The 27,257-nt window shown below is 38.1% G+C and overlaps 1 protein-coding gene across 1 annotated transcript in view; it reads left to right on the forward strand.

The window, feature by feature from the left end:
• The first annotated feature begins 2,643 nt into the window (after positions 1 to 2,643).
• The window catches only part of FMO2 (flavin containing dimethylaniline monoxygenase 2), a 38,043-nt gene continuing 13,429 nt past the window's right edge, over positions 2,644 to 27,257 (forward strand). Inside the window, exons 1-2 of the mRNA XM_068538378.1 lie at positions 2,644 to 2,778; positions 26,405 to 26,593. Of these exons, the coding sequence (XP_068394479.1) occupies positions 2,647 to 2,778; positions 26,405 to 26,593 (321 nt within the window). The 5' untranslated portion in view covers positions 2,644 to 2,646. The remainder of the gene's footprint in view (positions 2,779 to 26,404; positions 26,594 to 27,257) is intronic.

A 27,257-nucleotide genomic window follows, 5' to 3' on the forward strand; every position in this document is an offset into this window, starting at 1 on the left:
GACTTTCAAATGGGCATATACTTTCATACAGCAATTCCCCTTTTAGGTTTTTATCCTGAGAATATGATATGGTAAGTGTGGAAGAGATATACCTAAATAGTGTTCATTACAGCATTTTCATAATAGCAAAAACTTAGAAGGAATCTAAAGGTCCACTAATAGAAAATTGGCCAGGTGCTTTATGGTTCGTTTGTGGATATACCCGTTCTCCCCAGGAGGCTTGTTGGCCCTCGGCATACCTAAGTACCCTTTGCCAGCCAGGAATGTCTGTTGAGCAAGTTCCTCAGCTGGTGCCAGTGGCAAGAAGATGCCTGCTCCCAAGCTGATGGTTGATGCTGTGAACATAGGTGTATGTTCAATTGGACACAAAACGGTATTAATATCTCCAGATAGGTTACCTACTGGGGGAGAACCAGACCATCTGCACAAGAGTTCATTCATCTCCCAAGTGTTCAATCAGTTTAAAAAACTGCTAGCGTATCTGGGTGTTTCGTTTGTTAGGTAAAATTATTACAGGACTTTTATCGAGACCATAATTAACTAGAGAAGGGAGAGTGAAGACATAATTGGAAAACTGTTCATAGATTAGTTACAAAATCTGTGACCCAATGTCAGTGAAGTGGCTTATCTTTTTTCCTCTTTAATTAAGAAACATGTTCAGCTCTTTTGTTTCTTAGTCATTGACCATTGCCCTTGAAGTGTCTTTTACTCTTGCTATAGAGTTGATTTATTTATTAGACAAAGAAAACCTTCTACTGTGACCAAATTCAGTTTTGGAAATATCAGGAAAATGATGTTTCCTGAATACCTTATTTTAAAATGTCAAACTACGCTTCACTTCTCCACTCCAGACCTTAGTTCTCTGTTTAATTTTTTTCCACAGCACGCATCACCAGCTACTCGTTTATTCTGTCTTACTGATTGCTTGTCTGGCTTCCTCCACTAGAAAGCCAGCTCCATAAGGGAAAGGAGTATTGACTCTTTTGTTCACTGCTGTGTCTACCGCACTTAGGAATTGTCTGGCACCTAGGAGGTGTTCAACAAATGTTTGTTGAATGAATTTGCATTAAAATATTTCAGTGTCCTTAGGTCCACTGGTCTTGTTGGCTGGAGAACAAAATCCTTTACTTTCATCATTTAGACTATATCTAAGGTACACATGTGCTTTATAGCCTCTAGATTTAGTTTTCTTAATTAACGGTAGTGCTAGTAACTGAGATTGTAGGCAAAGGTAAGTTAGCCAGTTCTATATCAAGGCAAAAAAGAGCAATGAACAGGAAGATATTAGAAGTCCTACTAGATTCATCCAAGCCAGCATATACACAAGCAGAGACATAAGATGGTGTATGGGTCTGGGTAGGGTAAGCAATCTAGGAACGGGTAAGCACAGTAAGCTAAGATCCAGAAGTCATCAAGTCTAAGAAAGCCAGGTCAGAACAAGAATGTAAAGTCCAGAATACATATATATATTCTGTAAATTCCAGAATATATATATATATATATATTCAGTTATACATATATATACATATATATGTATAACTGAATCACTTTGCTGTACAGCAGAACTTAATACAACGTTATAAATCAACTATACTTAAATAAAAATTCTTTTAGGAATGTAAATTCTATGAGATCATTCATCCAGGCACAGTGATATGTCAGAAATAGTGCCTAACAAATAGAAACGAGTATTTGTTAGATGGGAAATTAATTCATCAACAAAATGGAAATCATACAGCCATTAAAAAATGTTGCTCTAGATATAAAGTTATCACTATACTGTAAAGTGAAAACTCGAGTTGGAAATTATACTTAGAGTATGATTCCATTTTTGTTTGTGTGTATGTATATATATATAAATTAAAGAAATACAAAAATGTCAACAGTGGTTATAGTGATGTCTGTATGGTGGGGTAAGGGATAATTTTGACTTCTTTTTATTTGTCCATATTTACAAACTCGTTAATGAGCATTGGTTAAATCCATTATTAAAAGGATTTTTACTATCTGTATGATATATGGGTACGTGTACAATGTTGTTACTGTAAAGATGTTCCATCCTTACCCTGGACCTCAGAATACAAGCCTCTTGCTTAATTTCAGGACTCCTAACAAAGGCCTTGGAGTTTCAGCTGGCAGAATGCCAGAGGAGTGCAAGCTCCTCCCCTTTCCCACAGCCTCCTTCAGCTCTTCAAACGTTTCTGATTACTTCCCAACACACAACCAACACAGAAGACTACTGTCAGAGAGGGCAACAAAAGGCAAAAACGGAGGTAAGGATGATAGCTGGGGAGAGCGGCTGAAACGGAAAAGCTCAGCACTCTGAAAAACGTAACTGAAGATTGGCTCATATCCCTAGTAATATGTTATCTGTTGGCTTTGTTAGATAGGTTGCTTTTAAATGTTAAACCATTTAAAAAGACGTCGTAAACGGGGTTTGCAGCAAAGTCCATGACACAACTTGGCTTCTTGCAAGAGAAAGAGGAGACTGGGATTTGACTGGTAAGGCATTTTATTCAATTAGTGCTGCTTATTAAATTACACTGCTTCAGCATTCAAAGCCAATTACTGTCCACACCATAAGGACTGTCTTACCTTTTGCCTCAGTGAAGCAGCATTAATTCATCAACTCCTTCACAGGATACCATGGCAAAGAAGGTGGCAGTGATTGGAGCTGGGGTCAGTGGCCTGATATCTCTGAAGTGCTGTGTGGATGAGGGACTCGAACCCACTTGCTTTGAGAAGACTGAAGATATTGGAGGGCTGTGGAGGTTCAAAGTAAGTGAGATCTTGTTTCTTGAATAAGTTGTGCTGCTACTGTAGGGTGAATCATACTACTGATGGGCCTTATTGAGGTATTTCCTAAGCAACTTTGATAGAATGTATTTCATGCTGCTATACAGGAACTAAAGAAATAGGCTGGTGTCTCTCCCAGGTCATTACTATCCTAACCCAGGTGGCCAACCCAGGCTGTGAAGGAATCTCTTCTTATGGACCTAGCAATTGTCCTGTATGTAGCCCATACTTTTGTTATTCTCAAAGCAATACACTGATATTAGAGAGCATTTTACAAAACATAAGTGACAGGGATTCTTTTCAAGACACCACTTCTATTCTAACCATTGAGCACTTGCTTTTTCAGAGAGTGAGCTCTTATTACTGCTGACTTTTTTTCTGACAAACAAACCATATTTGTTTGCTTGGCTTTTTGATGACACTCTAGTGTAACTCTGAGAACTCTTTAAGTATATTGTTGAATATATTTTATTCATTAATTTTATTCTGTTAGCCAAACCCAAATATTGGAAATGCTAGCTGTCCCTCAGAATTTGTATAAAATTTAGAAAAATACAAAGATAGACAGCTATGAAGATTTATAAATATTTCTTCCCATAATCTTTTACATAAGTAACTAGCTTGCCACCTCCTAGGTGTGTGACATCTTGGGCAAGTTATTTACATTCCTGTGTCTTACTTTTCTCAGCTGTCTAATGAGGGCAACAGAAAAGTATGATTATCTCATAGTACCGTTTTAAAGATACAGGGAGATAATTCATGTAAAGAACTTAGAATACAATAAACATTAGCTACAATAACTATATTTATATTTTATAGACAAGCAAACAGAAAATGAGAGAGGTTAGGTGGTTTGCCACACAGCTGCAGGAACTGACATTCAAACCTGGGTCTCTGTGACTCCCAAGCAGCTAAGGCCCTAATTATAACCCTAACTTGTATTCCTGCTCAAAATGGTTAAACAAAAGTTTCAGACCTCAACAGCAGTGACTTTAGGATTATGTATCAGGTACATCCAAGTGAGAAGTTAAAACAAGTGGGAACACTCCAGACAGGAGTGAAAAATTTGAATATGTGAAAGCAGACTCTCACACCAGCAGAGATCATCCAAAGGGCTCTTGCTAAAAGCTGACCAGTCAAGGGGATGGCAAGAACATCTACCATGTGTGCTTTCCCAGTTCAAACTGAATCTTATGCCAAAAGGAATTTTTTTAACATTGGGTTTCTCAGATGTATATAATCATAAAACATGCCTAGAGACTTTCTTAAACATACTGATTCTTTTTTTTTTTTCAACATCTTTATTGGAGTATAATTGCTTTACAATGGTGTGTTAGTTTCTGCTTTATAACAAAGTGAATCACCTATACATATACATATTTCCCCATATCTACTCCCTTTGTGTCTCCCTCCCACCCTCCCTATCCCACGCCTCTAGGTGGTCACAAAGCACCTAGCTGATCTCCCTGTGCTATGCGGCTGCTTCCTGCTAGCTATCTATTTTACATTTGGTAGCATATTTAAGTACATGACACTCTCTCACTTCGTCCCAGCTTAACCTTCCCCCTCCCCATGTCCTCAAGTCCATTCTCTATGTCTGCATCTTTATTCCTCTCCTGCCGCTAGTTTCTTCAGAACCTTTTTTTTTTTTTTGATTCCATATATATGTGTTAGCATAGGGTATTTGTTTTTCTTTTCTATGTCCATTAGTGATATTGACCTGTAGCTTTCTTTCTTTGTTACATCGTTGTCTGGCTTTGGTATCAGGGTGATGGTGGCCTTGTAGAATGAGTTTGGGAGTGTTCCTCCCTCTGCTATATTTTGGAAGAGTTTGAGAAGGATAGGTGTTAGCTCTTCTCTAAATGTTTGATAGAATTCGCCTGTGAAGCCATCTGGTCCTGGCCTTTTGTTTGATGGAAGATTTTTAATCACAGTCTCAATTTCAGTGCTTGTGATTGGTCTGTTTATACTTTCTATTTCTTGCTGAAAGTCTTGAAAGGTCATGCTTTTCCAAGAATTTGTCCATTTCTTCCAGGATGTCCATTTTATTGGCCTACAGTTGCTTGTAGTAATCTCTCATGATCCTTTGTATTTCTGCAGTGTCAGTTTTTACTTCTCCTTTTTCATTCCTAATTCTGTTGATATGAGTCTTCTCCCTTTTTTTCCTGATGAGTCTGGCTAATGGTTTATGAATTTTGTTTATCTTCTCAAAGAACCAGCTTTTAGTTTTATTGATCTTTGCTATCATTTCCTTCATTTCTTTTTCATTTATTTCTGATCTGATCTTTATGATTTCTTTCCTTCTGCTAACTTTGGGGGTTTTTTGTTCTTCTTTCTCTAATTGCTTTACTTGTAAGGTTAGGTTGCTAATTGGAGATGTTTCTTGTTTCTTGAGATAGGATTGTATTGATATAAACTTCCCTCTTAGAACTGCTTTTGCTGCATCCCATACGCTGTGGGTTGTCGTGTTTTCATTGTCATTTGTTTCTAGGTATTTTTTGATTTCCTCTTTGATTTCTTCAGTGATCTCTTGGTTATTTAGTAGTGTATTGTTTAGCCTCCATGTGTCTGTATTTTTTACAGATTTTTCCGGTAATTGATATCTCGTCTCATAGCGTTGTGGTCAGAAAAGATACTTGAAATGATTTCAATTATCTTAAATTTAACAAGGCTAGATTTGTGCCCAAGATATGATCTATCTTGGAGAATGTTCCATGAGCACTTGAGAAGAAAGTGTAATCTGCTGTTTTTGGATGAAATGTCCTAGAAATATCAATTAAGTCCATCTTATTTAATGTATCATTTAAAGCTTGTGTTTCCTTATTTATTTTCATTTTGGATGATCTGTCCATTGGTGAAAGTGAAGTGTTAAAGCCCCCTACTATGATTGTGTTACTGTCGATTGCCCCTTTCATGGCTGTTAGCATTTTCCTTATGTATTGAGGTGCTCCTATGTTGGGTGCATAAATATTTACAATTGTTATGTCTTCTTCTTGGATTGATCCCTTGATCATTATGTAGTGTCCTTCTTTGTCTCTTGTAATAGTCTTTATTTTAAAGTCTATTTTTTCTGATATGAGAATTGCTACTCCAGCTTTCTTCTGATTTCCACTTGTAGGGAATATCTTTTTCCATCCCCTCACTTTCAGTCTGTATGTGTCCCTAGGTCTGAAGTGGGTCTCTTGTAGACAGCATATACATGGGTCTTGTTTTTGTATTCGTTCAGCCAGTCTGTGTCTTTACTTGGAGTACTTAATCCATTTACATTTAAGGTAGTTATTGATAATGTATGTTCCTATTACCATTTCTTAATTGTTTTGGGTTTGTTATTATATGTCTTTTCTTTCTCTTGTGTCTCCTGCCTAGAGAAGTTTCTTTAGCATTTGTTGTAAAGCTGGTTTGGTGGTGCTGAATTCTCTTAGCTTTTGCTTGTCTGTAAAGGTTTTAATTTCTCTGTCGAATCTGAATGAGATCCTTGATGGGTAGAGTAATCTTGGTTGTAGGTTTTTCCCTTTCATCACTTTAAAGATGTCCTGCCACTCCCTTCTAGCCTGCACAGTTTCTGCTGAAAGATCAGCTGTTACCTTTATGGGGATTCCCTTGTATGTTATTTGTTGTTTTTCCCTTGCTGCTTTTAATATTTTTTCTTTGTCTTTAATTTTTGATAGTTTGATTAATATGTGTCTTGGCGTGTTTCTCCTTGGTTTTATCCTGTATGGGACTCTCTGCACTTCCTGGACTTGACTGACCATTTCCTTTCCCATATTAGAGAAGTTTTCAACTATAATCTCTTCAAAAATTTTCTCAGTCCCTTTCTTTTTCTCTTCTTCTTCTGGGACCCCTATAATTCGAATGTTGGTGTGTTTAATATTGTCCCAGAGGTCTCTAAGACTTTCCTCAATTCTTTTCATTCTTTTTTCTTTATTCTGCTCTGCAGTAGTTATTTCCACTGTTTTATCTTCCGGGTCACTTATCCGTTCTTCTGCCTCAGTTATTCTGCTATTGATTCCTTCTAGAGAATTTTTAATTTCATTTATTGTGTTGTTCATCATTGCTTGTTTGCTCTTTAATTTTTCTAGGTCGTTGTTAAACGTTTCTTGTATTTTCTCCATTGTATTTCCAAGATTTTGGATCATCTTTACTATCATTTCTCTGAATTCTTTTTCAGGTAGACTGCCTATTTCCTCTTCATTTGTTTGGTCTGGTGGGTTTCTACCTTGCTCCTTCATCTGTAGTGTGTTTCTCTGTCTTCTCATTTTGCTTAACTTACTGTGTTTGGGGTCTCCTTTTTGCAGGCTGCAGGCTCAAAGTTCCTGTTGTTTTTGGTGTCTGCCCCTGGTGGCTAAGGTTGCTTCAGTGGGTTTTGTAGGCTTCCTGGTGGAGGGGACTAGTGCCTGTCTTCTGGTGGATGAGGCTGGATCTTGTCTCTCTTGTGGGCAGGACCACATTCAGTGGTGTGTTTTGGAGTCTCTGTGACCTTATTATGATTTTAAGCAGCCTCTCTGCTAATAGGTGGGGTTGTGTTCCTGTCCTGCTAGTTGTTTGGCATAGGGTATCTAACACTGTAGCTTGTAGGTCATTGACTGGAGCTGGCTCTTAGCGTTGAGATGGAGTTTCTGGGAGACCTTTCACTGTTTGATATTACGTGGACCCAGGAGGTCTCTGGTTGACCAATGTCCTGAACTTGGCTCTCCCACCACAGAGGCACAGGCCTGACACCCAGCCAGAGCACCAAGACCCTGTCAGCCACATGGCTCAGAAGAAAAGGGAGAAAAAACAAAGAAAGAAAGAAAAAAATAGAATAAGATAAAGTTATTAAAATAAAAAGTAATTATTAAAAGTAAAGAAATTAAAAAGCAAGAATATAAAAGAAAAAAGAAAGAATGAAAGAAGAGAGTAACGAAACCAAAAAAACAAATCCACCAATGATAACAAGCACTAAAAACTATACTAAAAAAGAAAAAAGAAAAAGGGACAGACAGAACCCTAGGACAAATGGTAAAAGCAAAACTATACAGACAAAATCACACAAAAAAGCATACACATACACACTCACAAAAAGAGAAAAAGGAAAAAAATATATATATCTATATATAAAAAGAAAAAAAGGAAGAGAGCAACTAAATCAATAAACAAATCTACCAATAATAATAAACTCTAAATACTAAACTAAGATAAACATAAAATCAGAAACAAATTAGATGCAGAAAGCTAACCCCAAGTCTACAGTTGCTCCCAGAGTCCACCACCTCATAGTTGGGACGATTCATTGTCTATTCAGGTATTCCACAGATGCAGGGTACATCAAGTTGATTGTGGAGATTTAATCCACTGCTCCTGAGGCTGCTGGGAGAAATTTCCCTTTCTCTTCTTTGTTCGCACAGCTCCTGGGGTTCAGCTTCGGATTTGGCCCCGCCTCTGCGTGTAGGTTGCCTCAGGGCAACTGTTCCCACCCAGACAGGATGGTGTTAAAGTAGCAGCCGATTAGGGGGCTCTGGCTCACTCAGGCCAGGGTGAGGGAGGGGTATGGAATGTGGGGCCAACCTGTGGCGGCAGAGGCCAGCGTGACATTACAAACAGCCTGAGGTGCACATGTGTTCTCCTGGAGAAGTTGTCCCTAGATCACGGGACCCTGGCAGTGGCAGGCTGCACAGGCTCCTGGGAGGGGAGGTGTGAATAGTGACGTGTGCTTGCACACAGGCTTCTTGGTGGCTGCAGCATCAGCCTTAGTGTTTCATGCCTGTCTCTGGGGTCCGTGCTGATAGCCGTGGCTTGCACGCATCTCTGGAGCTCGTTTAGGTGGTGCTCTGAATCCCCTCTCCTCACACACCCCGAAACAATGGTCTCTTGCCTCTTCAGCAGGTCCAGACTTTTTCCCAGACTTCCTCCCAGCTAGCTGTGGTGCACTAGCCCCCTTCAGGCTGTGTTCACACAGCCAACCCCAGTCCTCTCCCTGGGATCTGACCTCAGAAGCCCGAGCCTCAGCTCCCAGCCCCCACCAGTCCCGGCTGTTGGGTGAGAGACAAGTGTCTGGGGCTGGTGAGTGCTGGTCAGCACTGATCCTCTGTGAGGGAATCTCTCCGCTTTGCCCTCTGCGCCCCTGTTGCTGTGCTCTCCTCTGTGGCTCTGAAGCTTCCCCCATGCCCATCCCCCTGTCTCCGCCAGTGAAGGGGCTTCCTAGCATGTGGAAACTGTTCCTCTTTCACGGCTCCCTCCCAGAGGGGCAGGTCCCGTCCCTATTCTTTTGTCTCTGTTTTTTCTTTTTTCTTTTGCCCTACCCAGGTACATGGGGAGTTTCTTGCCTTTTGGGAAGTCTGAGGTCTTCTGCCAGTGTTCAGTAGGTGTTCTGTAGGAGTTGTCCCACATGTAGATGTATTTCTGATGTATTTTTGGGGAGGAAGGTGATCTCCATGTCTTACTCCTCTGCCATCGTGAAGGTCTCCCCAAAGATACTGATTCTTGAACACCAGCCCAGACTTATTGAATCAAAATCTTCTGAGGAGGGGAATCTATTTTTAACAAGAGTCCCAAATGAATCCTATGATGAGATAAGTTCAGCAAACATTGCTCAAATACCAAACCAAAAAATCTGTTTATTCAACCATTCAAGCATACTCAGAGGTAATGATGGAGATGTTGATCCTTATAGAGAACAGGTAACTTTGCTGAGAAGAAACTGGAAAAACAACTTGAATCACATTCATTTCTTACTAACAACTGATCGTTAGAATCATTATAGCTTTACCTGAGACGGTGATATGATTAAATGGTCATTTCTGTCTTAACCAACAATGTGTTACTTTGTTGACTCTGGTTTCACATGTAGATTCCATTTGGGATTTTTTTTCCCCAGGTAGATTTTTTTACCTAAGCAAGAAACGTGAAATTTCAACAAATTTATGTTTAATGATAAATTTGTCATTGCTTTGTTTTATTACCTGGTTTGGTATTTAATATTGAAGAGCCAAATGTCCCTTATTTAATTATCATTAACTTGGAAGCAGAAGAGTAAGATTTGTTTTGAGTGGCCTGTCAAAAATAAGATTTGATGGGTTGAAGTGGTACAAGATGGCAGTGTAGGAAGATTCTGAACTCACCTCCTCCCATGTACACCACAAATCCACAGCTACATGTGGAGCAACTCCCTCTGGGAGAGACCTGAGAATTAGCTGAGCAGCTCCTCCACAACAAAGGATAAAGGGGCCACATTGAGACTGGTAGGAGAGGCAAAGACATCATCATCTTACCCTTGGCAGGGCAACCCACAAGCAGAAGGGATCTCATGAATAGAACACTTCTCCCTGAAGAGCAAGGGGTTTGTGCCCCACACCAGGTTCCCTAACCCTTGGGACCTGCATTGGAGAGCCAAGCCTCCAAAACATCTGGCTTTGAAAAGCAACAGGGCTTGCATCTAAGAGAACATTAGACTTGTAGGAATGGAGATTCTACTCTTAAAGGGCTCAGTCACAGACTCACTCACCCTGGGACCCAGCACAAAAGCAGCAGTGTAGGAATTGCCTAGACTATATGTGAAAGGGTTTCATTTGCTAGTCTTAGAGCATCTGCCAAAGGAGCAGAAACTTGTTGGGACTATCACTGGAGACGGAGGCACCAGCCAGAACCATTTTTGCATTCTCCCCTACCTTACTAGCACTGCTGGATGCACCCTGCCCCTGCACGGCTCCTTTGTTCCTACCAAAGCTGGCCAGATGGTACCCTGCACCCATGCCACTCCCAGGGCCCCACCAAAGCTTGTGAGCAGGTGTGGACCACAGAGTGGATGACACTAGAGTGCTTGTCTCTGGAGGCTAGCAGGGGGGATTGTGATCTGGGCCCCACAGTCTGAAAAAAATTCAGAGAGAGAGTCTTGGCACCTCAACAAACGGAACCTATCAAGAAAAAGATCAGACTGCTTAGACACTCAGACAGGCTTGAGAGACAACCAAGAGTTAGGGCAAGATTAAATGATAAGTTTCATCTCTTACATAAGGCAATTCCTTCAATACAGGGAGAGATAGCTGTTTCACCTAATACACAGAAACAAACACAGAGAGCCTAGCAAAATGAGGAGACAGAGGAATAGGTTCCAAATGAAAGAACAAAAAAACCCCAGAAAAAAAAACATAATGAAACAGACATAAATAATATATCTGTAAAGAATTTAAAGTAATGGTCATAAAGATGCTGATCAAACTCAGGAAAAGAATGAATGAACACAGCAAGAACTTCAGCAAAGAGACAGAAAATGTACAAAACTGCTAAACAGAAGTCAAAGATCCAAAGAATACAATAACTAAACTGAAAAATACACTAGAGAGTTTCAACAGCAGACTAGATGAAACAAAGAAAGAATCAATGTTCTGGCAGACAGGGTAGTGGAACTCACCAAAACAGAGCAGCAAAAAGAAAAAGAATTTAAAAAGTGAATATAGCTTAAGGGACCTATGGGACAACATCAAGTGGAGTAACATTTGCCTTACAGACATCTCACGAGAAGAAAGAGAACAGCACAAAAATTTATTTGAAGAAATAATGGGAGGGGCCTTCAAGATGGTGTAGGAATAAGGCGTGGACAAATACATCAAAACTACATCTACGGGCTTCCCTGGTGGCGCAGTGGTTGAGAGTCTGCCTGCCAATGCAGGGGACACGGGTTCGAGCCCTGGTCTGGGAAGATCCCACATGCCACGGAGCAACTGGGCCCGTGAGCCACAATTACTGAGCCTGCGCGTCTGGAGCCTGTGCTCCGCAACGAGAGAGGCCGCGATGGTGAGAGGCCCGCGCACCGCGATGAAGAGTGGTCCCCACTTGCCGCAACTAGAGAAAGCCCTCGCACAGAAACGAAGACTCAACACAGTCATAAATAAATAAATAAATAAAAGAACGTGAATTTCTTTAAAAAAAAAAAAAAAAAAAAAAACTACATCTACATGTGGAACAACTCCTACAGAAAACATACTGAACCCTGGCAGAAGAACTCAGACTTCCCAAAAGATGCCCTCAGGCTACCTACACGCAGAGGCGGAACCAAATCCAAAGCTGAAACCCAGGAGCTGTGCGTACAAAGAAGAGAAAGGGTAAGTTCTCCCAGCAGCCTCAGAAGCAGTGGATTAAATCTCCACAATCAACTTGATGTACTCTGCATCTGTGGAATACCTGAATAGACAACAAATCATCCCAAATATGAGGCGGTGGACTTTGGGAGCAACTGTAGACTTGGGGTTTGCTTTCTGCATCTAATTTGTTTCTGGTTTTATGTTTATCTTAGTTTAGAATTTAGAGTTTATTATCATTGGTAGATTTGTTTGTTGATTTGGTTGCTCTCTTCTACCTTTTTTTTTTTAATATAGATGTTTTTTCCTTTTTCTCTTCTTGTGAGTATGTATGTGTATGCTTCTTTGTGTGATTTTGTCTGTATTGCTTTGCTTTTGCCATTTGTCCTAGGGTTCTGTCTGTCCTTTTTTTTTTTTTTAATGTAGTTTTTAGCAGATGTTATCATTGGTGGATTTGTTTTGGTTTGGTTGCTCTCTTCTTTCTTTCTCTCAATTTTTTTTCATTTTTTTTCATTTTTAATATTTTTTTTTACTTTAATAACTTTATTTTATTTTATTCTTTCTTTCTTTTTTCTCCCTTTTCTTCTGAGCCATGTGGCTGACAGGGTCTTGGTGCTCTGGCTGGGTGTCAGGCCTTAGCCTCTGAGGTGGGAGAGTGGAATTCAGGACATTGGTCCACCAGAGACCTCCCAGCTCCACGTAATATCAAATGGCAAAAGCTCTTCTAGAGATCTCTTTCTCAACGCTAAGACCAGCTCCACTCAATGACCTGCAAGCTACAGTGCTGAACACCCTATGCCAAACAACTAGCAAGACAGGAACACAACCCCACCCATTAGCAGAGAGGCTGCCTAAAATCATAATAAGTTCACACACACCCCAAAACACACTACAGGACGTGGTCCTGCCCACCAGGAAGACAAGATCCAGCCTCATCCACCAGAACACAGGCACCACTCCCCTCCACCAGGAAGCCTACACAACCCACTGAACCAACCTTACTCACTGGGAGCAGACACCAAAAACAATGGGAACTACAAACCTGCAGCCTGTGAAAAGGAGACCCCAAACACAGTAAGTTAAGCAAAATGAGAAGACAAATACACAGCAGATGAAGGAGCAAGGTAGAAACCCACCAGACCAACAAATGAAGAGGAAATAGGCAGTCCACCTGAAAAAAAATTCAGAGAAATGAGAGTAAAGTTGATCCAAAATCTTGGAACTACAATGGAGAAAATAAAAGAAACATTTAACAACGGCCTAGAAGAACTAAAGAGCAAACAAGCAATGATGAACAACACAATAAATGAAATTTAAAATTCTCTAGAAGGAATCAATAGCAGAATAACTGAGGCAGAAGAACAGATAAGTGACCTGGCTGATAAAATAGTGGAAATAACTACTGCAGAGCAGAATAAAGAAAAAAGAATGAAAAGAATTGAGGAAAGTCTTAGAGACCTCTGGGACAATATTAAACTCACCAACATTCGAATTATAGGGGTCCCAGAAGAAGAAGAGAAAAAGAAAGGGACTGAGAAAATATCTGAAGAGATTATAGTTGAAAACTTCCCTAATATGGAAAAGGAAATGGTCAGTCAAGTCCAGGAAGTGCAGAGTCCCATATAGGATAAATCCAAGGAGAAACACGCCAAGACAAATATTAATCAAACTACCAAAAATTAAATACAAAGAAAAAATATTAAAAGCAGCAAGAGAAAAACAACAAATAACATACAAGGGAATCCCCATAAAGGTAACAGCTGATCTTTCAGCAGAAACTCTGCAAGCCAGAAGGGAGTGGCAGGACATCTTTAAAGTGATGAAAGGGAAAAACCTACAACCAAGATTACTCTACCCAGCAAGGATCTCATTCAGATTTGACGGACAAATTAAAACCTTTACAGACAAGCAAAAGCTCAGAGAATTCAGCACCACCAAACCAGCTTTACAACAAATGCTAAAGAAACTTCTCTAGGCAGGAAACACAAGAGAAGGAAAACACCTACAATAACAAACCCAAAACAATTAAGAAAATGTAATAGGAACATACATATCGATAACTACCTTAAATGTAAAAGGATTAAATGCTCCAACCAAAAGACATAGCCTGGCTGAATGGATACAAAAACAAGACCCATGTGTATGCTGTCTACAAGAGACCCACTTCAGACCTAGGGACACATACAGACTGAAAGTGAGGGGATGGAAAAAGATATTCCCTGCAAATGGAAATCAAAAGAAAGCTGGAGTAGCTATACTCATATCAGATAAAATAGACTTTAAAATAAAGAATGTTACAAGAGACAAGGAAGGACACTACATAATGATCCAGGGATCAATCCAAGAAGAAGATAAAAGAATTGTAAATATTTATGCACCCAGCATAGGGGCACCTCAATACATAAGGCAAATGCTAAAAGCCTTAATGCTACTATGATGTAACACAATCATAGTAGGGGACTTTAACACCCAACATTCACCAAAGGACAGATCATCCAAAATGAAAATAAATAAAGAAACAAAAGCTTTAAATGATACATTAAACAAGATGGACTTAATTGATATTTATAGGACATTCCATCCAAAAACAACACAATACACTTTCTTCTGAAGTGTTCATAGAACATTCTCCAAGATAGATCATATCTTGGGTCACAAACCTAGCCCTGGTAAATTTAAGAAATTTGAAATCATATCAGGTATCTTTTCTGACCACAACGCTATGAGACTAGATATCAATTACAGGAAAAATCTGTAAAAAATACAAACACATGGAGGCTAAACAATACACTACTAAATAACCAAGAGATCACTGAATAAATCAAAGAGGAAATCAAAAAATACCTACAAACAAATGACAATGAAAATACGATGATCCAAAACCTATGGGATGCAGCAGAAGCAGTTCTAGGAGGGAAGTTTATAGCAGTACAATCCAACCTCAAGAAACAAGAAATGTCTCCAATAAACAACCTAACCTTACACCTAAAGCAATTAGAAAAAGAAGAACAAAAAAACCCCCAAAGTTAGCAGAAGGAAAGAAATCATAAAGATCAGATCAGAAATAAATGAAAAAGAAATGAAGGAAATGATAGCAAAGATCAATAAAACTAAAAGCTGGCTCTTTGAGAAGATAAACAAGATTGATAAACCATTAGCCAGACTCATCAGGAGAAAAAGGTTGAAGATTCAAATCAATAGAATTTGAAATGAAAAAGAAGAACTTACAACTGACACTGCAGAAATGCAAAGGATCATGAGAGATTACTACAAGCAAATGTATGCCAATAAATTTGACAACCTGGAAGAAATGGACAATTTCTTAGAAAAGCACAACCTTCCAAGACTGAACCAGGAAGAAATAGAAAGTATAAACAGACCAATCAGAAGCACTGAAATTCAGACTGAGATTAAAAATCTTCCAGCAAACAAAAGGCCAGAACCAGAAGGCTTCACAGGCAAATTCTATCAAACATTTAGAGAAGAGCTAACACCTATCCTTTTCAAACTCTTCCAAAATATAGCAGAGGGAGGAACACTCCCAAACTCATTCTACAAGGCCACCATCACCCTGATACCAAAACCAGACAAAGATCTCCCCAAAAAAGAAAACTACAGGCCAATATCACAGATGAACATAGATGCAAAAATCCTCAACAAAATACTAGCAAACAGAATCCAACAACACATTAAAATGATCATACACCATGATCAAGTGGGGTTTATTCCAGGAATGCAAGGATTTTTCAACATACAAAAATCAATCAATGTGATAAACCATATTAACAAATTGAAGGAGAAAAACCATATGATCATCTCAATAGATACAGAAAAAGCTTTCGACAAAATTCAACACCCATTAATGATAAAAACCCTCCAGAAAGTATGCATAGACGGATGTTTCCTCAACATAATAAAGGCCATATATGACAAGCCCACAGCCAACATCATTCTCAATGGTGAAAAACTGAAACCATTTCCACTAAGATCAGGAAGAAGACAAGGTTGCCCACTCTTACCTCTCTTATTCAGCATAGTTTTGGAAGTTTTAGCCACAGCAATCAGAGAAGAAAAAGAAGTAAAAGGGATTTAAATCAGAAAAGAAGAAGTAAAACTGTCACTGTTTGTAGATGACATGATACTATACATAGAGAATCCTAAAGATACTACCAGAAAACTACTAGAGCTAATCAATGAATTTGGTAAAGTAGCAGGATACAAAATTAATGCACAGGAATCTCTTGCATTCCTATACACTAATTATGAAAAATCTGAAAGAGAAATTAAGGAAACACTCTCATTTACCATTGCAACAAAAAGAATAAAATACCTAGGAATAAACCTACCTAGGGAGACAAAAGACCTGTATGCAGAAAACTATAAGACACTGATGAAAGAAATTAAAGATGATACAAACAGATGGAGAGATATACCATGTTCTTGGATTGGAAGAATCAACATTGTGAAAATGACTATAGTCCCAAAACAATCTCCAGATTCAATGCAATCCCTATCAAACTACCAATGGCATTGTTCACAGAACTAGAGTAAAAAATTTCACAATTTGTATGGAAATACCAAAGGTCCCGAAAAGCCAAAGCAGTCTTGAGAAAGAAAAACAGAGCTGGAGGAATCAGGCTCCCTTACTTCAGACTATACTACAAAGCTACAGTAGTCAAGGCAGTATGGTACTGGCACAAAAACAGAAATATAGACCAATGGAATGGGTTAGAAAGCCCAGAGATAAGCCCACGCACATATGGTCACCTTATCTTTGATAAAGGAGGCAAGAATATACAATGGAGAAAAGACAGCCTCTTCAATAAGTGGTGCTGGGAAAACTGGACAGCTACATGTAAAAGAATGAAATTAGAACACTCCATAACACCTTATACAAAAATAAACTCAAAACGGATTAAAGACCTAAATCTAAGTCCAGACACTATAAAACTGTTAGAGGAAAACATAGGCAGAACACTCCTTGCCATAAATCACAGCAAGATCCTTTTTGACCCACCTCCTAGAGAAATGGAAATAAAAACAAAAATAAACAAATGGAACCTAATGAAACTTAAAAGCTTTTGCACAACAAAGGAAACCATAAACAAGATGAAAAGACAACCCTCAGAATGGGAGAAAATATTTGCAAATGAAGCAACAGACAAAGGATTAATCTCCAAAATATACAAGCAGCTCATGCAGCTCAATATCAAAAAGATAAACAACCCAATCCAAAAATGCACAGAAGACCTAAACACACATTTCTCCAAAGAAGATATACAGATGGCAACAAACACAGGAAAGGATGCTCAACATCATTAATTATTAGAGAAATGCAAATCAAAACTACAATGAGTTATCACCTCACACCAGTCAGAATGGCCATCATCAAAAAATCTACAAACAATACATGCTGGAGCAGGTGAGTAGAAAAGGGAACCCTCTTGCACTGTTGGTGGGAATGTAAATTGATTCAGCCACTATGGAGAACAGTATGGAGGTTCCTTAAAAACTAAAAATTGAACTACCATATGACCCAGCAATCCCCCTACTGGGCATATTCCCTGAGAACACCATAATTCAAAAATAGTCATGTACCACAATGTTCATTGCAGCTCTATTTACAATAGCCAGGACACTGAAACAACCTAAGTGTCCATTGGCAGATGAATGCATAAAGAAGATGTGGCACATATATTCAATGGAATATTACTCAGCCATAAAAAGAAGTGAAATTGAGTTATTTTTAGTGAGGTGGATGGACCTAGAGACTGTCATACAGAGTGAAGTAAGTCAGAAAGAGAAAAACAAATACTATATGTTAACACATATATATGGAATCTAAGAAAAAAATGGTTCTGAAGAAAATAGGGGCAGGAGACAGGAATAAAGACCCAGACGTAGAGAATGGACTTGAGAACAGGGGGAGGAGCAAGGGTAAGCTGGGATGAAGTGAAAGAGTGGCATTGACATATGTACACTACCAAATGTAAAATAAATAGCTAGTGGGAAGCAGCCGCATAGCACAGGGAGATTAGCTAGGTGCTTTGTGTCCACCTAGAGGGTGGGAAAAGGAGGGTGAGAGGGAGACACAAGAGGAAAGAGATATGGGGATACATGTATATGTATAGCTGTTTCACTTTGTTATAAAGCAGAAACTAACACACCATTGTAAAGCAATCATACTCCAATAAAGATGTTTAAAAAAACCTAATATTAAAAAATAATAATATAAATAAATAAATAAGAAATAATGGTTGAAAACTACCCTAACCTGGGGAAGGATACAGACATCTGTCAGAATGTCTATCATTAAACACACACAGACACACGTGCACACACACGCACAAATAATAAATGTTGGCAAGGATGTGGAGAAAAGGGGACCCTCATACACTGTTAGTGGGAATGTAAATTGGTACAGCCACTATGAAAAACAGTAGGGAGGTGTCTCAAGAAACTAAAACTAGAACTACCATATAACCCAGCAATTCCATTCCCGGGTATTTATCTGAAAAAATCAAAAACACTAATTCAATAAAGATACATGCACCCCACTGTTCATAGCAGCATTATTTACAATTGCCAAGATATGGAAGCAACCTAAGTATCCACCAACAGACGAATGGATAAAGAAGATGTGGTATATATATACAATGGAATACTCTTCAGCCATAAAAACAGAATAAAATTTTGCCATTTGCAAAAATATGGATGGATTTGGAGAGTATTGTGCTAAGTGAAATTAGTCAGAGAGAGAAAAACAAATACTGTATGATATCACTTATATGTGGAATCTAAAAAACAAAACAAACTAGTGGATATAACAAAAAAGAAATAGACTCACAGATATAGAGAACAAACTAGTGGTTACCAGTTCTCTGACACCCCCTAGTGGCCGCCTTGGAACATGGGAAGGGTGGGTAATTAACATATATTTTAGCAATTTCTCCAGCAATGGGAAGCACTTGCCATGCTTCATCTCATTTTTCTTCACAGTAGTCCTAGGACGTAGGTGTTATGATTATCGTCACTTACACATGAAGACAAAACTAACGTTTGGGATAAACAACTTGCACAAGGGAACGTAGGTAGTAGGAAAAGAATAAAAGTGAAGGTCTGTAGGATTCCTGAGCCCTCACACTTAATAACCTTACTGAGGTATTGAGAGAGGAAAGCATGTTCTTCCTTCAGCCTCTAACCTGCTCTGCTTCCTTTACTGTTCCTGATACCTATGCTCATACAGAACTTACCAATATACATAGTTTTTTCTTTCCTTTTTACATTTGGATATAAATATGTCTTTATCCCAGCTACATATACTCAGTTATTTTAATTACTTCTCGTGTAATAGTCTCTAAACGTCTCTTCATCTTGGTTTTCTTCCTCTAGATTCAATCTGAAATATCACTTTCTCTCTTAAAATGTGACTCCCCCAAGATCCAATCTTCCAAACCAGTTTATCTCCACAACATATACTTTTTTCAGAACCAAAGAGGTGTTTAGCACTGCTTTAGACAATGGAGAGTGAATCAGACATAATCACTGCTCTCAAAAAATTTATAATCAATTCGTTTGACACATTCCCACTATAGCTTATGCTTCCCTTGGTTTGAATGCTACACCTCTGCTAAAACAGTTTACTGTTGCACCAGCTTTTTCAGTATTCGCAAAATTAAAGCTATCATTTATATAATTATTTTCATATGAATTATCTCATTCTATACTCACAGTACTCTCCGACATTAGTTATTATTAATTCCAACTGAAAAGTGAGAAAGCCAAAGGTAAGTGGTTTGCCTATAGTGACTAATAAGTGGTAGATGGTAGGTCTTAGAACCAGCCAAAATAGTGAGATTAAACTTATGTTGGTTTACCATCACACTTTGTCTCACATAATTCTAATGATTTATACTAAGCTTGGGATCAATTAAAACCCCTGGGTGTTTTTCATTTGAATCAGTGATGACTTGGGTCACTATCTTTGTGCAACTAATTCTTTAATCCTATTTGTAGGAATTCACATTTGTGCATGTTAAACATTATTCAGTTGGTTTTATCTTTAGTCAAAGAGTGTTTATTTGAAGTTTCAACCTTCTGTCAAGTTTGCTATGTAAAAGAATATTAGAACATTTCCCCACACCATATACAAAAATAAACTCAAAATGGATGTAAGACCTGAAACCATAAAAGTCCTAGAAAAAGAACATAAGGCAGAACACTCTTTGACATGAATCACAGCAATATTTTTTTGGATCTGTCCCCTAAGGCAAAAGAAACAAAAGGAAAAATAAACAAATGGGACCTAATAAAACGTAAAAGCTTTTGCACAGCAAAGGAAACCATCAGCAAAACAAAAAGACACCTACTGGATGGGAGAAAATACTTACAAATGATATGATTGATAAGGGGTTAATATCCAAAATATATAAACAGCTCATACAACTCAAGAGAACCCAATTAAAAAATGGGCAGAAGACCTGAATAAATATTTTTCCAAAGGAGACACACAGATGGTCAACAGGCACATGAGAAGATGCTTAACATCACTAATCTACAGAGAAGTGCAAATTAAAACCACAGTGAGATATTACCTCACACCAGTCAGAATGGCTATTATCAAAAAGAACACAAATAACAAATGTTGGCAAGGATGTGGAAAAAAGGGAACCCTTGTATAGTGCTGGTAGGAATGTATACTAGTACAGCCACTGTGGAAAACAGTATGGAGGTTCCTCAAAAAATTAAAAATAAAACTACCATATGATTGAGCAATTACACTCCTGCGTATATATTCAAAGAAACAAAAACCACTAATTCAAAAAGACACATGCACCCCAATGTATATAGCAGCATTATTTACAATAGCCAAAATATGGAAGCAACCAAAGTGTCCATCAAGAGATGAATGGATAAAGATGTGGTATATATACACAATGGAATACTACTTGGCCATAAAAAAGAATGAAATTCTGGCATTTGCAACAACCTGGATGGACGTAGATAGTATTATGCTTAGTGAAATAAATCAGAGAAAGACAAATACTCTGTTATCACTTATATGTGGATTCTGAAAAATAAAACAGACAAATGTATATAACAAAACAGAAACAGACTCACAGATGTAGAGAACAAACTAGTTGTTACCAGTGGGGAGAGGAAACAGGGAAGGACAGGATAGGGGTATGGGACTAAGAGACACAAACTACCATGTATAAAATAAATAAGCAACAAGGATATACTGTACAGCACAGGGAAACATAGCCATTATTTTGTAATAACTTTAAATGGAGTATAATCTATAAAAATATTGAATCACTATGTTGTACACCAGAAAGTAATATAATATTGCAAATCAACTATACTTCATTTTAAGCATTTATTTGAAGTTTCAATCCTGTGTTAAGTTTCTATGCCTCCATGCTTTGGGTATATACAACTTTGATCACCTGTATTTGTCTCCATCAAAGTCATTGATTTAAATGTTGATAATAGAAAGATAAGACTGTGAAGAAGGCACGTGGGATATCACCAAATGGAATTTCCCATATGGTGCCATTTCCACACTGACTTAACATGTAGTTCATCTATTTTTTTCTATGCCTCACAGCCTTTCTTCTGTTTCAACTGGCATGTTCAGTTTAACATCATATAGAACTAGCTTAGAACAAAGAGCCATTTCCTTCCCGGAAAAGATAACCACCTTACCCTTGTTTTACTTTCAGAAGTTCCCTTAGATAAATTTATCCAAAGAATCTATCACAGCATAATTCAATATAAGTTTTTGTACACTGCTACCCATTTAATAGAACTAAATTTAACATGTTAGATATTTGTAACTCTCCAGACAACCAAATATAAAATACCATGGTTCTTAAGCCTCTTCTCCAGCTGTTTAAGACATACTTTGGTTAGTTTTCCCTAGTATTTTTAAAGATGTAATGTTTGCATGAACAGAATAAAGTTTATAGCATAATATTAGCAAAATCATAACATTTTCATGTATAAAACAAAACAAAGTTTATAGCATACTATCAGCAAAACCATTTACTTATTCCAAACGTCCATTTTAGTATCATTAAGTCCTGTTTGCAATGAGGGAAAAAAGCTTCCAGTTAACATTACTTCTTTCACTCATTCAACAAACATATTACCTGATTGCATACTACGCACCAGGCATGTACTAGCTACTAAAAAGACCCAAATGCACCATCCCTGCCATCAAAGGGCTCATTTTTCAGTGGGGTGTCGGTGGGGGGCTGGCGGGGTAGAACTAAAGCAAATCTACAGAGTGCAAATGTGTAAGGGCTGATACACTAAATGTTATGGAAAGCATGCAATCTCACTCAGCAGAGAATAGGGCAAGCTTCCTAAAGGGTGTGATGCTTTTATTTGTCTTGACAATGTTCAGAGATCAGATACATGAATATGGAGAAAGTGTTCTAGGCAGAGCAAATGGCATGTGCAAAGGTATGGAAGCTTGTGAAACCGGATACACTTAGAGAATAGAAAGTTGTGTGATGTGGCTGGAAAGAAGGATGAAAGTGGCTGAGTGATAACTGATGAGGCTGGCGAGAATAGCCAGGGTCTCACTGTGAGGACCTTGTGTCCCATGCCAACAAGTGTACTGTTTACCCTGAAGTCAGTGAAGAAAGTGGGCAATATCTGAGTCAGGGAGTTTAATTAGGGGGCTCTATCAGTGATCAAGGCCAGAGATCAGGGAAGTACCAACCTAATGGAGAGATGGCAGAATGCAGTGACACCCTAATAAAGATGGTGTTTCCCAATGTTCATTGTGCATAAGAATCAGCTGGGAAGCGCTTGTAAAATACGGATGTCTGGGCCCAAACCAGACCTACTCACACTTTATATTTTTCAAATCTCCCCTGAATTCTTCTAATGCAACTAGACTAGCATGTGGGAATGACAATTTTGCCTCTAACTGTAGGACAAGGAAGTAAAAAGAGTTTCAATTACACTTATTACAAACAATGGAGCAGATAGTTATAAAGTCCACCTGAAAGAGTGAAAATATGGAATGAGAGAATATTTTCAAAGAAATAAATTTTATTTCCAAACTGGTTAGAGTAACTAGCCGTGAGAACAAACTATTGATTGGTAGAGGTCAATATAATTATGTTTCATAATGAAAAAGACTAAGATTTATAAGATTTTGTATTTACATTTATAATAAGTGAATATTTTTGCTTTGTAAGTTGCTCCCTCTAGTAGATTAAATATTAGCCTTATAATCTTTCTTAAACTTAATTTAGTTTTTACAACTTTTTATTTTTATAGAGTCAAAGATAAACTTCAGTCCAGCCTACAATCAAAAGATCATAAATTCCAAATCAGTATTGTCTGAACTAACTTGGCTTTGCTATATAGTCTTCTGACCTTCAGAAAAATTTATATTAAGAAAATGCTTATCATATGACCATTTATCTTAAACAAGCAAATTGTAGCAAACTCTATTTGCTAGGAAATTCAGGCTATTTATCTGTATTTGTGCTTAACTGTCATTTTTAGGCAGTGCTTGTATTTTAAGTAAATATGTGAGTTAAATTTATTTGTTTTGAAAGCTATGTCTCCTGTCCTTGACTTGGCTGAGCAAAGCCTCTCATCTTATTCTGTCTCCACTTTCCATCTTCAAAGTCCAAATTGATTTTAATTCAATATAACAGTAAGCTCCATAAAGATAGAAGCTGTGTGTCCTGGTTACATCTTATGCCTAACTCCAAGCTCAGGGCCTGAACAGGAGATATAGTTGATATACATTTGTTTATTAATAAGAATCATCTTCCCTTTATAACCCTGGGCAAACTCAATTTTACCCAGATTTGTCTAAACATATAGACATCTACTTCAGCCAACACAGGAAGAAGAACACATGAGCACAAAGCTTTTTTTTTTTTCACAGCTGTATACCAATCAACCCAATGATAAAGATTATTACTTGATCTTCAGAAGAAGAATTGTGATGTCATCATCAATTGTGTCAAATTACACAAGTAAAATCCCCAAAGGAGAGCCTTGCCCTGGCTCTGAAATTACCATAGGGGCTGAGACATCAAACCAGTTCTCATCACTCGAAATCCCCTTAAGATTGACCTGACAGAGGAGCCAACCACATTTTAAAGCCAATTTAAAGCACTTGAAAAAACTAACATGTTGGCTCTAGTCGATCTTAGTTTAGCTGTTTTGAAACTATGACGGGTTTAGTAAGACTAACTCTAGTGACCGGTAATAATGGCAATAGAGGCAAACATGGATGGAGCAGTTATTTAGAGTCAGGCATTGTGCTAATAAGCACTTTAATCTCATCAAAGCTTCATAATGATTGTTTAATGTTGAAACAACTGAAGAACCCCATTTTACAGGAGAAAATGAGGATTCTGCCTTACGTAACTTGCATAGGTTCTGTGCAAGTACTACACCATTTTATATAATGGACTTGAGCATCCGTGGATGTGGGTATCCACAAGGGTTCCTGGAACTAATCCCCTGTGAATATTAAGGGACAATTGTATTATGCAATTTGAAGCTAGTGTTTGAAAATAAAAATACTATGATTTATTCATCCAGAGTTCAGATCATTGTATCCTCGTATATGAGACAGAAAGCACTTCAGATTCGAATACAAACCCCCTTTGCCTTCTAATATGTACATACAGTTAATAATAACACCACACCAAATTAATCACCCAGAAAGCTGGCATACCCTAATCTGACTAATGTTTACCAAGCCACTTAAAGCTGTAACAAAGTTATCATCTAAGCCTTGATTCTGGACTAGGAAGGTTAAACACCTTGCTCATGGAAAAAAGGCATCTGACTCCTGGCCTACGGCAGACATGAGGGAACGAATGCATGAATGAATGAGGAAGAAAGAGAGCGTGTGAAATGTATGAGGAAGGATCTTTACAAACTTGGACTTTTTATTGCTCTTAAATGGCATGATCTGAGAGTAAGCATTATCTTAGCTGTGGTAACTCATGTTAGTACGGGTAATCTCTGAAATTTGGACACAGCGAAGCCCAGTACATATAAGGAGATTTGTTGATAACAGACACAAGATCCCACAGTTTAATCTTTTTTAACTCTTTGAAACTGAGTACAGCCTCTTGTAAAGGAAATATCAGAAAACTCAGATGTGATGGTGAGTGTACTTGTATCACTTCCTTTGGTGTCAGAGCAGCTGCCTCGTTGCCTTTCTTCTACTGTGGTGAGCAGGGAGGTGTAACCGACAGCTTTGCTGAAGCTTATAGCTTCCTCAGTCACCATAAGCAATACTACTGAGCACCTAGTACCTCCCTAGTTTACAGATGAGAGGACTGAAGCTCAGGGGTACTGACGGGTCCAGGCTCACACAGTCTGAAAGAGATGAACTCAAACCTAACTTTGTCTAACTTCAAAGACCAGGCTCCTTCTGCCAGTCCAAGCTGCCTCTTTCAAGTGTTGCAAAAATGTAAGGAGTCTTGATCTAAAGATTTGGCAGGAAAGTAATGATTTTCTATGAATAATGATGAGAAAGCAACCTATACAACTGATTTATTGCAGTGGTGGGATCAGAGTTGAATATTTACTTTCCTTTATTCACTATTCTGTGAAAGAGGCTATAATGCCATTTATATAAGATGAAGTAACTTATTTCAATTAACTTATGAGTTCCTACAACCTTTCCATTTCTTTACCTCCTACCCTGGTACTGAGTCATAACAGCAACTACTGTTTGCCTGGATTATGCTTAGTCTCTGCATATGCAGAAGCATCTATTGAGGAGTTCTTGGGTGACATTATTTAAATTCCTTATAAAACCTTCTTTGATAACATGCTGATTTCACAGACACTGAATCACCGTACTTGGCTCTTGTATGATTTAACGTTAAATCATTACGCAGAGCACTTTTGCAGAGGGAATTATAAACTCAACCATAGCATGTGCTGCCTCCTGATTTACCAAAGCATACTCGATAACCTTTAGAATCAAGTTTAAGATTTGATTGGCATTCATACTACTTACCTTTGTCACCTGAGGAAGGTTGATTCACATAAAGCATAAAATAAAGGCGGGGGAGGATTCAAATTAAGATGCAAAACCTTCCTGCCCCCCAAAGTACTCATTTTAATGGAAATTCTCCATTGTAGTCTCTGACCAGTGTCCCAGGGTTTATTGGTTCCTAAAGAGGTGGAAGATGGGTATGGCCTCCCCAAGGGGAATTTCAGAAGAGGGCTGGTTGTCACAATGATTGACATTAAACAGGTAGAGCTCTGGGATGCTAAATATCCTGCAACGTGTCAGAAGAAGGACCGCCCCCACTCCCGATCCCACCAATGGCAATAGCCCCTCCAGTGAACAACACTGGAAGGCCCCAGCCAGGTCATATCGCACAGGATGATGAAGTACATATGCTGCACCTCATCAGGCAGACATTTCAGTCATGCTACAGCAATGAAAGAGGTTCATGTCACGCAGGGGTTAGATTTGGAAGAAGAGTAGGAAACCAAGGGATTTTTTTTTTTAATACAGGATTATCACTCTTTTATTTCAATAGGAAGATATTGAAGATGGCCTAGCGAGTATCTATCAATCTGTCATCACCAACACCAGCAAAGAAATGTCCTGTTTCAGTGACTTTCCAATGCCTGAAGATTTTCCAAAGTTCCTGCACAATTCTAAGCTCCTGGAATACTTCAGGATTTTTGTCAAAAAGTTTGATCTACTAAAATATATTCAGTTCCAGGTATTGTATTTTGGGGAAAGAATGATTTTCTCTACATTGGTTTAGCTCACATTGAAATAGAGAAGTTACTCTGATAATGAAAGAAATTGGGAATAAAACAAAGCATTCTAATTCAATTATTTTCTGAAAAACAACAGCACAGTAGAAAACCCAAAAAGTAGTGTCATTACCCCTGATATTATAGATTATATACATTAACAGAAGAAAAACATCCGTTAAAATTAATGACTTGAATGATTACATTGACGGTGAAACTGCATTTAATACCTATAACCACTGCGGACTCCTAGCCTCATTTCCTTTGAAAGGATATATGAAAAACAATACCACATTGTTATTTCATTTTCTTACCGTCCCCATAAAAATGAAATTTCTTAGAAAAATGTACTAAATAAACTCACAGCTCTCCATTCATCTCAGAAGCCTGTAGAAACAATTTTGGCTAATTTTTTGATGCATTCTTTAGCAACAAAAGAATAACCAGACCATTTTGAAATACAATTATAACTACCTTTCCTGTGTTTCCTTGAAAACAAATAATCAACAAGATAAAAAACAATATTCTCATTAAACATCCTGAATTTTTATCAGTAACCTACACTCTGAAAACTAGTAACTGTGCCTAGGAAATAAAATTTAAATTATAGCCTTGAATAAATAACTG

The sequence above is a fragment of the Eschrichtius robustus genome, chromosome 3 (assembly GCF_028021215.1).
Source record: "Eschrichtius robustus isolate mEscRob2 chromosome 3, mEscRob2.pri, whole genome shotgun sequence".
NCBI lineage: Eukaryota > Metazoa > Chordata > Mammalia > Artiodactyla > Eschrichtiidae > Eschrichtius > Eschrichtius robustus.